This window comes from Macaca mulatta, chromosome 20 (genome assembly GCF_049350105.2).
Source record: "Macaca mulatta isolate MMU2019108-1 chromosome 20, T2T-MMU8v2.0, whole genome shotgun sequence".
In the NCBI taxonomy this organism is placed as follows: domain Eukaryota; kingdom Metazoa; phylum Chordata; class Mammalia; order Primates; family Cercopithecidae; genus Macaca; species Macaca mulatta.
In genome coordinates this window covers 2,890,885-2,904,514 of record NC_133425.1, presented here as the reverse complement: position 1 = coordinate 2,904,514, position 13,630 = coordinate 2,890,885, and the positions used below count along the sequence as shown (strand labels likewise).

The 13,630-nt window shown below is 54.6% G+C and overlaps 1 protein-coding gene across 16 annotated transcripts in view; it reads right to left on the bottom strand.

Moving 5' to 3' along the window:
- Positions 1 to 307: 307 nt before the first annotated feature.
- CRAMP1 (cramped chromatin regulator homolog 1) overlaps positions 308 to 13,630 on the bottom strand; it is a 66,989-nt gene continuing 53,666 nt past the window's right edge. For 4 of the 16 annotated variants that reach the window (XM_015125290.3, XM_028840912.2, XM_028840907.2 and 1 more), the window contains exons 14-21: positions 13,227 to 13,308; positions 12,208 to 12,312; positions 11,785 to 11,963; positions 10,979 to 11,044; positions 10,204 to 10,438; positions 9,234 to 9,398; positions 7,287 to 7,432; positions 308 to 4,307 (exon numbers count right to left, since the gene is read on the bottom strand). In XM_015125290.3, the coding sequence (XP_014980776.1) occupies positions 4,143 to 4,307; positions 7,287 to 7,432; positions 9,234 to 9,398; positions 10,204 to 10,438; positions 10,979 to 11,044; positions 11,785 to 11,963; positions 12,208 to 12,312; positions 13,227 to 13,308 (1,143 nt within the window). In that variant the 3' untranslated portion in view covers positions 308 to 4,142. The remainder of the gene's footprint in view (positions 4,308 to 7,286; positions 7,433 to 9,233; positions 9,399 to 10,203; positions 10,439 to 10,978; positions 11,045 to 11,784; positions 11,964 to 12,207; positions 12,313 to 13,226; positions 13,309 to 13,630) is intronic. The other 12 variants (XM_077985084.1, XM_028840908.2, XM_077985082.1 and 9 more) reach the window with 9 other exon arrangements.

Here is a 13,630-nt window from a genome sequence, read left to right as displayed (position 1 = left end):
GCCAATCATCCCTCCGCAGCCTATCGGGGCGCCGCCCCGTCCCTCACGCCCACCCCCCGACGACTTAGGCTTTGAACGGCCGGCGCCGCGCCCGCAGCCGATTGGGGAAGGAGACGCCGCTCGCGGAGTTGGGAGCTCGCATTGGGCGGCGGGCTGGGCGGGCCCTGGGGCGGCCGCGCCCTCGGGAGGAAGCCCGGCCTGGGGGAGCCCGCGCGCGGATCGCGGGGCCTCACCTGGGCCGCACCTGCCCACCAGGGACTGCCCGCACAGGCACGTGGCCCTGAAGAACAGGCACAAACGACAGGCCTTAGATCAACATTAGTATGTATTTATGCACAATAAAAACATTTACAAGTTGAACTGGAAATTTAAACAGAAGTTTAACAGCTCTTATTATATTAAATAACCAAAACACCTTTTATTCCCAAAATTGGTAAAGAATAAATAATATAATTTACAATATGGTACAAAAAATAACCAGGAAAGGCAGGCATTCTGCTTTATACATACACTGTATATGCATATTTATAATCTATAAAACAAATTCACATCTGAAACGAGCGGAGGCCTCGCTATGGCTTAACCGAGAAGGGAGAGAAGCGGGGCGGGGCGCGGGAGGCAGGGCCAGGGGCTTGGCTCCCCACACCTCACCCACCCCAAGGACACGCAGCCACAGTGATGTCAGGGGAGCGCTGACACCCGCGAAGGGTGTGCTGTGGGTTTCTTTCCTTGGTTGTAAATCACTCTTTCCTTGCTTTCTTTTTTTTCCTTGAGACCGAGTTTCGCTCTTGTTGCCCAGGCTGGAGTGCAGTGGCGCGATCTCGATTCACGGCAACCTCCACCTCCGGGGTTCAAGCGATTCTCCTGCCTCAGCCTCCCTAAGTAGGTGGGATTACAGGCGTGCACCACCACGCCCAGCTAATTTTGTATTTTTAATAGAGACGGGGTTTCTCCATGTTGGTCAGGATGGTCTCATACTCCCGACCTCAGGTGATCCGCCCGCCTCGGCCTCCCAAAGTGCTGGGATTACAGGCGTGAGCCACTGTGTCAGGCCTCTTTCCTTGTTTTCTTAACACAAAGTGTCGAATTTCCTGACAAATGCATCGGCTAGAGCTCAAGGTTTAAAGAGAAAACAAAACTGTCTTCCTCCTCCCTCGTTCCTGGTGTCTTATACCCCACAACTTTCTTTGCAGAAGAAACGTTGAATTCAATGCTGTGATCTAATTAAAGATGCTATTAAACTAAAGAGGTTATCCACCAGAAACGAGGCCATGGCCTCTCATGCCCAGAACCTGGAGGTGCGGCAAAGCAAGAAGGCCAACCACAGAAACGCCGCCAAGACCCCCACCGGAGCTGGCACCCTACAGCTACAAGATACAGAAGGACAGAACAGCCAGGAAGCCACGAACTAGGCATCCCGAGGCACGCAGTGCCCGCTCACCGTACACATCCACAACACCCTCAAGGCCAGAGGACTAACTGCCCTGGACCACAGATGCTCTGTCCCAATCTCCAGAAAAGGCGAATCAGCAAAGATCCCAGACAACGAAAGAGGGATTCGGGAAAGCTTTTTCTAAGAAACTGATCTCATCTTAATTACAGCATGCTCAAATGCACAAAGGAAGCCACTGGCTCACACTGAGACGATCACCGCTTCTGTTGGAAAGGCAGAAGATGCAGGAAGTCTCTGTTTGGATCTTTTGAAAATTCTAGCCTTTAACAGTTGCCTATGTTTGTACATAAATATTCATTTACGCCAGGAGAAAATGCATCCATTGTTTTCCTGCAACAAATGACACCATTTTCCCTTAATGTGGCAAGGAAATGCGTATCACCTGTCTAGTTAATAGAGAGGCAGAATCCTCTAGAACTGTCAGCTTTATTACAGGAGACGAGTCAGCCCGTCCTCCCCCTTAACCCATCTCCCCACTGGACGGTAACGGCTGCAGTCGGCTGCTCCCACGAGTCCACGCTGGAGCACCAAGTGGTAGGTGCTGTCTAAAGAGCCTACAAAAGCAGATCCTGACCTCCAAAACTTCACCCCACTTAGCTGTCAGGGGGTAAAAGGTGCCCTGACAAGCAGTTCACAAACCCTCCTGTCACTGGCAAAAGCACACGGAGCTCAGTGCTGTTAGGACTTGGCATCCCTGGTCCAGCCTGTGGGAGTATGAGAAAGCTAGCAGTGGTCTGAACTCGGCCTGGTATCCTAACCCTCTAGAGACGCAGCAAAGCCAGATACACAGAGGAGATCTCCTTGTCTTCTCTGGCTCAATGAGATGCTAATTTCGGAAGCTGGTATATTTAGCACAAAACACAAGCGCTGTGGTTCAAACACTGCTGTCTCTCTCCCAATCAAGGGGCACCACGTTTCTTTTTTCACCCCCAAGAGGTTTGGGACTGTTTGCTTAAGATCTCATGCCAAGGTCTGAAGGAGGGAAGCCAGCTCAGGCAAGAGCTCTAAGAAAAACTCGTGAGACAAAAGAAGGAAGCTCTTGCCTGGAAGTCCACTGTCCTCTCGACGTCCTCCCATTGGTGCAGCGCAGGGCCTGCCTGTGGTCTACAGTGGCTGTGGGGGGCTGGTGAGACTGCAGGACAGAGGGCATCCACCTGCTTGTCCACACCAAAGGCCTTTCCCTCCTCTTTTCACCTTCTCCACTGTGGATGAGGAGAGAAGCAGTGGAGGGGCTAGGGCTGGCCTTGAGGGCCGCTGCGTGCTACGTGTCGGGGAAGAGGAATGGTAGGGAGGAGGGAGAGTAGGTCCAAGTAGGTTAGGAAAACACAATCAATCCTGGATGCCGCGGGGGACGAAATGAGGCAGGAGGGGAAATATGGCGGCACAGGTATGGCCTGCCCAACACCTCTGTAGCAGCTCCAGGCCACACTGGATGTAGCTGGACGGTGACTCATGTGCTTGGAACTTCTGAGGCTGAGAAGGCAAAGGGGCCCTTGTTAGCTCTGTCCTGGGGAAAGACTGGATGTTGGGCCGTCTGCAGTAGGAATGCTGGCCACCCGAGAGGGCGCAAGGAGGGAGACCACCACTAAGGCATCCATTTGGAGAGGTCTGACCACATCCAGATGTCTGGGCCCTCGCCTGGGTGTCCCAAATGGGAAGGAGACATAGAAGTCTCAAGGCAAAGGGATGCAAGGGACGGAACACGGATGTCTGGCATGCCCACACCAATGCCCGTGAGAGACACTCTCCCTGCAAAGGCAGATTTGTCTCAAGTGCCAAACAGTCACACATCGAATTTAAGGGCTTATCGAGAAACTCTTCGCTGTGATCATATTGGCGCTTAAGGGTCAACCCAGGAGGGGAAATGACACCTCAGATCACCTGGGAGCTTGCAAAGGGACACAGGAAGGAAACCAACTACAGAGGGGACTTCGTTCTTCCTCTTCCATGTCTCCTAATCCTTAAAACACAAGAAAAACGTTTTCAACCAGCTTAGCAGGGTCCCATGTAAAGTCCACACAACCTGCATAGTACAGGACTCTTCCTGCCCCCACTCCCTGGTAAGAGTCCGAACAAAACCTCTAGGGAGGGGAGGCACCAGCCGAGGTCCCCAGGACTCCGCAGCAGCCCTGCCATCGGCATCTGCGCGCTCGCTGCCTTGGGGTGTGACACCACCGGCACGAGCCCAGGCCACATCCAACTGTCCTGCCTGTTAACAGTCCACAGAGGGCACAGCTGATGAATGGCACAGGTTTGGCAGAAAGCAAGCAGCAGGGGCTGGGGTCTCCCTGCAGAGAGGGAGATCACAGCTCCTAGTGCACAGCAACTACACCAAGGCACACATACTCCCTTGTCTCAGAAGGAAATGCCACCGGAATGTCCAACACAACAATCGAGGCAGAGCACGAGCTGAAATGGGATCACTATGCAGACCCTAACATGGGCGTGGTGAAGAACGGCTCTAGTACCACAGTGATTTCTAACGCTGGCCCTTCCCAAGAATTCGTCCTAGTCTCCTTGGATGCCGCTGCCTGCTGCTTGTAGGGAAGCAGCTCTGTGGCCACGTTCCTGCCTGTTGCACAGTCTGGGCTGCAGAGACGCCTCTGTTCAGACCATCTTCTGGGGCTGCTGGGCTTGATCTATTTTTCTCTAGCTCGAAGAGGGCTTTATCCGCCACTGGGACGTGTGGTCACTGGGACAGGTCACTGACAGCTGGGCCGCCTCCACCACCATCAAACAGAGCTTCTCGGCGGCCAGGCTCAGCGATGGACAACTCTTGGGCCAAGTCGTTGAACCGAGAAATGTAATCAATGCTGTTTTCGTTCATCATGCATACCAGCTGGGAATCCACAACCTGCAGGAAGAGGAGACAGGAAGAGCAAGTCACTGCGACTGGCTGGTCCTTCAGTGGAGGGCGGGTCCCTACACAGGACGAGAAGCTCCTGTCAACTCCCGCCATAGGAACCCAGCCATGGATGGCAGCCCAGGGCTCTGTGCAGAATTTCAGAATCACCTGTTGCCTGCCCGCACAATCTTTAGATAAGTGCTTGCAGAGAACCTGTGGTGTGCCTGGCACATCTGATGGCTGGGATGAGGGTGCTGGTCCCCCCGGCCCGCTGTGAGACCTAAGGGGAAAGACACCCAACAGGTAGACAGACAGTGCACAGCAGACACAGGGACTGGGGGCGGCCTGCGGAGACAGGTAGACAGACAGTGCGCAGCAGACACAGGGACTGGGGGCCGCCTGCGGACACAGACGCAGAGTGAGGGCAGGGAGTGTGCCAGGGGAAGGGCGCCAGAAAGGGTGCTCCAGGGACTGGGACCTGAGCTGGAGGTGGGGTAAAACCCCAGAGACATGAGGACAGGTAGGGGGGCACATTCCCGTCAGAGACCTGAGGACAGGTGGGGGCACGTTCCGTCAAGAGACATAAGAACGGGTGGGGGCATGTTCCCGTCAGAGACATGAGGACAGGTGGAGGGCACGATCCCATCACAGACACGAGGACAGGTGGAGGGCACGTTCCCATCACAGACACGAGGACAGGTGGAGGGCACGTTCCCATCACAGGCATGCGGACAGGTGGGGGCACGATCCCGTCCGAGTCCCAAGCACATGGGGTAAGGACACGTTCCCATCGGTCCTGAGGACATGTGGGGAGTATGCTCCCGTCAGAGACATGAGGACACGTGGGGAGAACGTTCCTTTTTAAAGAAGCAACAGGCATGTTCCCTGAGACAGGAAAAGGCTTTGAAAAGTACAACCAAGGTGGTGGCCATGACCCAGTGTGTGAGGCAGCATGGAGCTGAGGAGATGGACGGGAGGGCCTCGGCACCAGGATCTTGTCCCATGAGCAAATACGTGGAATGTGCCGTTTTCACTGCTTATCGTCTGCGTCCTGCTCTAGAGTAGATGCCTCATGAGGAGAGAGGCCATTGTTTGCACACAGTAGACCCTGCGAAAATATTCCTTAATGAACTGCATGACACTGTGAATGCAAGAAGTCTGGAAAATTCTGAGTAGAGCTATGGCGTTAAAGAAATTTTATGCTTTCATTATGGGAAATGTCAGACAAATTAACATTTGTTTTCAAAAGCAGAGCAAAGAGTCATTCTCCTTCCCCTGTGTGTCCATCATCAGCTCCCACCCCTTTCATCCCAGGGACTCCCAGCTCTACCCCCACCCCTCCCCTTCACACTAGCCCTTTCATCCACAAATGCCTCAGACCATCCTTCCAGAGGACGACGATCTGCTGACAAACACACTCACGTTCTGAGCGGAGGGCTCTAGGGAAAATTCCATGCTAAACGCTGACTTGCTCTTTCTGCAGGTGAATACGTGTTTGCATTACTCGCAATGGGCAGCGCTTCACAAACACCAACTGCACCCTTTCTCTGCTACTCACTCCCACGTGCCATCTGTTGCCCAGGATTTCATTAAAGGTGCAAATTCTGACTGGGCTGAGGCTAACACTCTACATTGCTGACTCCAAGGGGCTCCTGTCACTGGGCTGTGGCCCGTCCTTTCACCAGCAAGGTCCTGGCATGCTGCCTCAGGGCTCGTACACAAGGCCCATCTCCACAGAGCCCAGCACTTAGGAACATGCGCACAAACACAGGAAGAGACAGAGACCGGCTTCCCGGGAAACATCCAACTCCAAGGCGTGCTCTGAATCATGATTCTGGGGCCAAACAGGTTTGAGAAATGCCACCCACTGTGAGATGGAGATCTACTCTATTAATTGTGTCAATGTGTATTATTTGGTTAAAATTTTCAGTCATATCGTATCACGGCTTGGCTTGGAATTCTCCAAAGCCTGCCCATGAGTTAATCATCTCAAGAGTCACAATTCTCATTTGGATACTGGGTAGCGGAGGTGTCCGTGAGAAACAGGTGTTTTGAGCTTTTTTGGATCCAGGGTTTCCCTCAAATATCTGCCTACAAAATCCTCAAGGAACACCTACCAATGTCCCAACATTGTGGGGACTACATTTGGGGAATGCTGCTCCAGGACTTTCACATGGGCTAAGCTCATGTAGGTGACCTCCTGGACCTGGAGTTCCCTCTCTGTCCATAGAGCCCTCACACAGTTGCTCACACACCTGCCACTCTGCACCTTACAACACAGTGAAACGGGCCTGTCTTCACCCTGCAAGCCTGACCTGCCCACGAATGCCACGCAAACCATGTGGTGGAGGTCTTGGGGGCTACAACCAGATGGCCTGGCCAACAGCAAGAGGGACGCTGCACCTGGCCAAAAGAGGAGAGTCACAAACCACGTTTCGCCTTTGCATCAATAACCTGCCCCAGTGACTCCTATCACTACCCTGGGCGTGGGAGAAGCATGAGGACAGCAGAGCCCGTCTCAGCTCCCCTGCACCGCAGCTCAATGTGACAGGGAGACACTGCTCAAAGGTCCTGCTGTTAGGATGGGAGGACCGACAACACAACTGCTGCAACCACCCCTTACTCCTCCACAATGGTACCCGCACCTCAGCACCTCACAGCCGGTGAAGGACAGGTGACATCCCCACTTGGCTCTGGCTGCCTTCAGAGACCCTGCTCTACACGCCAGACCAGGGCTCCCAGTTCAGAGACCTGCAGAGCTCAGCTGTGACTAAGTCTGTCATTCTGCATGTGGGGACGAGAGCCAGCCTAGCATCCCCAGATCTCTCCATTCTCAGTAGTCAGGGACCCGAGTGTGTACGTGCTGTTTCCTGATCTTCCACTCTTGGCAAACAGCTCTTACTAACCCACAGGTGTGCAGGAAGAGTGCTGGCAACCCCTGGCACGAGGGGTGGTGGTCAGGTGCAGCTGTGAGGTCAACGCACTCACCTCTGCGACATCAGCCAGGGACCTGGACACAAATGAGTCCCGCGAGTTTCCGTCCAACAAGCTGGGGCCAAGCAAGGAGGTGCCACTGTTGGTCCCAATGGGAGTTGGCAACATCTTGCGGCTCTTTTCTGGGGAGATGAAGCTTGCTGCAGAGAAAAGGCCAGAGGAAAACACCCTCAACCCTCTTTGGTCTGGACCAGACCAGCAGAAGGGTCCTGAGGCTGGGGGCAGCCAGGCCAAGCCCCGGCCCCAACCCCAGCCCCGGCCCTGGCCCCGGCCCCAATCCACAGACTTGTGCAAAGAGCTTCCGAGAGATTCAACATGCCGTGATGAGCTCTTCTCGTTTAACACGCCTTCATGCATACAGATGTACACCTTTTCCATGACTCCCACGGTCTCCCATTCTCACTGCCATCCCCACCCCCATCACGGTGTCCCACCCTCGCTGCCAACCCCCAACCCCATCATGGTCTCCCACTCTCACTGCCATCCCCCACTCCCATACTTTCTTCTGTGTGACTAGTCTCATGCAGGTTGTTTCCAACTTTAATTTTTTTTTTTTTGAGACGGAGTCTCGCTCAGTCGCCCACGCTGGAGTGCAGTGGCACAACCTCGGCTCACTGCAAGCTCCGCTTCCTGGGTTCACGCCATTCTCCCGCCTCAGCCTCCTGAGTAGCTGAGACTACAGGAGCCCGCCTCCACACCCAGCTAATTTTTTGTATTTTTAGTAGAGACGGGCTTTCACCATTCACAGGATGGTCTCAATCTCCTGAGCTTGCGATCTGCCCGCTTCTGCCTCCCAAAGGGCTGGCATTACAGGCATGAGCCACCATGCCCGGCCTTTTAATTTTTTTTTGAGGCAGGGTCTCGCTCTTGCCCAGGCTGCAGTGCAGTGGTGATCATGGCTCACCGCAGCCTCAAATTCAGAGGCTCAAGCAATCCTCCCACCTCAGCCTCCCAAGTTGCTGGGACTATAGGCATGTACCACCACACCTGGCTCATTTTAAAATTTTCTGTAGAGACAAGGTCTCTCTATGCTACCAAGGCTGGTCTCAAACTCCTGGCCTCAAGCAATCCTCCTACTTTGGCCTCCCGAAGTACTGGGATTACAGACATGAGCCACTATGCCTGGCCTGTTTCCAGTTTCTCATGATTCACATGTAACTGTCGAAACATCTGCACTGCTACATGCGACAAAAGGAAACGCTTGCAGGGTGCTGGGTCCCTCCCAGCACCTCCCAGACCCAAAGTGCCCAACGGTTCAGGGCTGTCAGGCATGGTGCCCATCATGCCGGATGTGCCCAGCCACAAGCCCTGGCCCCGTACAACTGTGGGCGCGAAGACCCCAGACATCTTAACCGGAGCTCTCTCTGGGCAGGCTACAGCAGCAGGTGTGTCTTTGCCTATGACACCCCCTTCCGGCCACACCTGCTACCCAGTGGGCAGACGGACAGGGTGGTAGGACGACGAACACGTCCTCTGAACTCTCCGATCTGTATTCAAGAATGCGCCAGGTGGCAGCTGGACCATCCACTTCTGAATACCTTACTGACAACAGAAAGAGAAGAGCCAAGAGAGTGCCAAGATACCATTTCCTTTTCTGCCCTCGAGAGAACCCTAGTGGGGAGCGGCCAGGCTACCTGAACAGACTGGGAAGGCACATAGAACCCAGCATCTGGGCTCACGAGAACGTTCTAGGTCTCCATTGGGTTGTGGGTTACCAGGCTGTACATGCTTGCCACAGCTTGGTGAACTGTACACTAAAAATGTGTACACTCACATGTAAATTACACCCAAAAATATTAACTCAGAAAAACACAAACACTTGAGAAGTGAACAAGCCAACAGTCCTCGTGGGAGTTTGAGTAGAATGAGAATCCAGCGTCCCGCCGACCCCAGCCCCTGCTGCTCTGGGAAAGGAGACAGAGGTCCTGCCCATACACTCACCAAACAGGCTGCTGAGCGAGGAGTCGGTGGAATCACTGGGGTACCACTGGGGGTCGTGGGTGGGAGAGGCGATCCAGTGTGGTTGGGGGCTGCTGGACGGGGAGGGAAGGCTCTTGGAACTGTCACTGCCGTTCAGTTTCGCTGGAGAAAGGGGGACCCCTTCACCTGCCAACCAAGACCCCAGATCAGAAACGCCTTGCTGTGGGCGGTGAACGGTACCTCGCTCCTCCAGTCCACCACGGAGAAGGCAGCAGGGCCACAGGGCTCTGCCCTGCTGAACCAGATAGATGGCATGGCTCTGCAGGTAAGGAGCACAGCACCTGCAGAACAGCTCTGCAGGGCGGAAGGGCGCAGCACAGAGTGAAGGTGATAGCAGTGGCCACTACTGATTCCACGTGAGTCACCTCATGGCACCCATAGCAGCCCTGCGAGCTGTACCTTATTCTCAACTTACTGCTTAGGAAAGGGAGGTTCAACAAGTTGGTGATCTGCCCAAGGCTACATGCTAACACACTGTGAACTCACAACTCTCTGAACCCACAGCCTGCGTCACACCAGTGAGCAACAAACCTCTGCTCCCAGCAGCTTTGTCCCAGACAGCAGGTGAGACCACAGCCCACAGGCCAGTCCAACTGCTTCATAAGCTGTGCAAGACCCGCAGGCTGCCTGCTCAGGTTCAAGATCAACTAGGAAAATACTGTGTGATCCCCAGGCTGAAGAGTGCCTGGGGGCCATCCCACTGTCTCGCCTGAAGGTCAGGAGCAAGCCTACCAGGCCATCAGCTGCCTCAGGTCCCACAGCTACCTTATCCACCTGCAACGTCCCTGCCAGAGCCAGACAGCACCTTGTAGGTGGCAGGTTTTCAATTCGTAAAAATCACAAACTGGAATATCCCAGGAAGTGTGGCAGACACGGGGCAGGAGATCAACACCTGATGACAGGAAGGGCTGGGAGGCCGGCCTGCCCTTACCGTACTGACCGGAGCTGATGGCGATCTCAATGATGGAGTCGCTAATGTGTGTGGCAGGCTCGCCCTGTGACAGCGCATCCTCAGGCGGGCCGGGCAGGGAGATGTCGAGCAGAGCAGAGACATCTGGTGGAGACAGCCGGGTGCTGGAGCTCTCTGACGAGGACAGCGGCGTGGAGAGGCCATTCTGGAGAGGGGCCTTAGGCAGCTCAGATAAGGACAGAACAGGCGAGCCCTGCTGGGAGACAGGTATTTTTCAGACACAACCAGGTCTACCAGAACCCATGACAAGGGAGGAAACACCAGCTTAGTCTCCTAGCTTGTGGGCAAATCAATAGGGTGATGAGCGCTGCAATCACCTCATCCCTCCAACTCAGGAACACACTCGGGGAATTTATTTCTCCCAAAAACACTCAGTATGGCAGAGTCAGAAGGTCAGGTTGCAGTGACCTGGACCTGCTTTGACTGCTGCCAGAAAGAGAGTGGGGGCTGGGGGAGTTACTAGCTGACGGCCTCCTCCTCCCAGAAAGCTGAGTTCTTCCAGAGCTGGGTCTGAAACAGCCTGCCTCGGAGAGGGGAGCAGGGAAGTCTGAGGTGGCGGACAGTCGTATTCATTTATCCACCCTGGGCAGTTGGCCCGGCAGGCAGAAGAACGGCAAAGCCACTGCACAATCTAGGAGAGAAGCCAGGCCACTGCAACACTGCAGGTGGCAGCTCACGGCACTGCAGGGAGTCCTGGGGCGGCTGCTTTGCCCAGCAGCCCAAGAGCACACTCTACCTGGAAACCGTCTGCCACTGGTTCCTGCTCAGGCCTCGAAGGGATGCTGGCGAACGGGTCGGAGCCCTGCAGGAACAGCACGCCCATGAGCAGCTGCAGGGTGCACCAGATGCCACCCATGCCCTCGCCCGCGACCGGGTTCCAGAAAAAGAGGTGTTCCATCCCCCTGGCCTCCTAACGGCAGAGGGACAGTAAACGGACAGGAGTCTGAGATCGAAAACGCTGAATGGCGACTTTCAAGTGTGGGTCCTGTACTTGCAATTTTTTGTTGCTTCCAAGAGTCAAGTAAAGTCCTATGAGGAAGTCAACTTTGTAGCAGGCAGGGCTGGGCTCCTGGAGTCTTAACAGCATCAGCCCACCTCACCCTCCTCGGGGCCGCTCTGAAGTGGCCATGGGAGGCCAGAGAAACCAGGTGCTTAGAGCCTCATAAAGGAGCAATGGCCAAGGCCATGCAGGCTGCTATCTTCCCAGATGAAAGAGATGCTCAGTGGGTCCGAGCACAGTGTTGTGGGCTCGCTGCTGCCAGCTTGGTCACAGTCACTCTCAGATAGAGCTGTGTTTCCACACCGTCTCAGCTCTGGGTTCTCCAGTGCCACATGGCAAGCCTGTCCCCAACTTTCCTTCAGTGGCTCTCGACGCCCCTCCTGCTTTGTACTACACAGAGCTTGCTCACGCCATGGCACCCCTGGTCCGGAGACTCTCCTCCAAAGGCAGAGCTGGAGTCCAGGGTGATCTCAGCCCCATGGCTTTGGTGTCCACACCAGAAGTTGGTGGTAATGCTGAAAAGCCCTTCTAAACATACTCACCCCCACAGCGGGGAGGGCGTCTCCATCCTGGTGAGTTCCAGTGGAGTCCTGCCCCGAGATGGCGCCCGTCACCTCGTCTGAAGACAGTGGAGAGATGCCAGACAAGCCCTCGGTGTCCAAGGCAGGGAGGGGGTTCCCAGAGAGGATGCCGGCACTCGTAGCTGCTAAGTCGATAGCACCTGGCAACAAAAAGGACGCTGCACTTCTCTGCTCTACTGACAACCCATGAGATGTCCCAAGAGGGCTCAGGGAACAGCTTCTCCCTCACACCTCATGTCAATGCAAGAGCCAAGGGCTTAGATGTTCTCGGTGAAGGGTAATGAGACATTATGATTTGGAGAAGAAGACATTCAAAAAACCTGGTCACAAAAACATCCCTCAGAGGCTCACTCAGTGGCTGTGGCCATGCAGGTACAGACTTACTGGCCAGGTGACTCGTGGCCTGGGGTGGAAGGACCTTGGGCACGATCGGCCGAGACAGAGCTGCTTTGGTCAGAGAAGACTGGATGGGCCGGAACGAACCTCTCCCTGCGAGGGCGAGGGCAAAAGCAGACATGTCGAGCCCACCCACCGTGCCCTCACAGCAGGATGGGGCCGCAGGGGGCTTCCTTTACCGCCACTGTTGGGGGTGTGGGAGCCGAGCCAAGCTGGAAGCCACGGAACATTCCAAATGTTAATGTGAGGAGTCAGAGGTCACACAGGCCCCCAGCATGACACAAGCTCTGGCACCCACCACTGTGCCTCCCAGGAGCGACTGGAAGGCTGCGGTCACCACTGTCATCCTGTGGAAATGGCTCTTTAAGGGTGACAAGCCCCTGAGCTGAGGTACAGGCCCCGGGGCAGTCAGAGCATCAGATTCTGGACTAAGATGCTGCCACTGCAATTTGGTTTTATCTTGCCAGGCTTTCCACAGTTGAAAACCGACAAGTAGGCAGGAGAAAAAGCAATCGACAGCTGTAAGTGTCTTGCGATAAGTCAGTGAGAGATGTGGAAGTCAACACTGGTAGAAAAGGGAAGTCACAGTATGTGCTTCACTAGAGGTTTCTCCCTGTGTAAGATCTACTGCAAGGAACCAAGGCCCCCACTAAATGTACAGACTGGTGGAAGCATAATCCATACACCCCAAGAACACATCCACTATATAAAACGGCTGACAAGACGTTACGTATACAGAGCAGACAAGAGACGCAACTCGAACCAAGCCTAGCACCTCACACAAGGCCATCTGAGGCCACAGACGAAGGGCACCCTTTGGACTAGCCGCCTCGCCTGCCACCGCAGCCTGCGGCCCAGCACATAGGGCACACTAGGTATTTGTCGGTAGAATGAACAAAGGAATGCCTGAAAATAAGCCATGGAAATAAGCACCCATTGTTTCCAAAGCCAGGGCCCTCATGTGAGGAGGAGGGACAAGCTACCCCAGAAAAGCTCAGGGTCCTTACCAGTTACGGAAGAGTTAGACAGGATGGAGAAGGAACAAACGTTGTGGGACTGGTTTTCCGATGGTCTAGGGAGCAGTGTTCTCTGTGGGAAAATGGTAAACAATCAAGGTGATCAAACTCCCATGCCAAAAAATCACTCCCAGTTACAAAGGAATGTCCCAAATAAGAGGGTGCCCAGCATAGCCAGGTGGGGCTCTTCTTCCAGAGCCGATGACACAGGGTATCTGGGACCGTCCCAGACAGTTAGGACCTGTGCACCCCAAGCCTCAGTTAGGTTCTCTCTGAAACAAACCCAGGTAATCAAACCTTTCCCAGGGAAAACTGGAGGAATGTCACAGTGATCCACTTTTTTTTTTTTTTTTTTTTTGAGACGGAGTCTTGCTCTGTCGCCCAGGCTGGAGTGC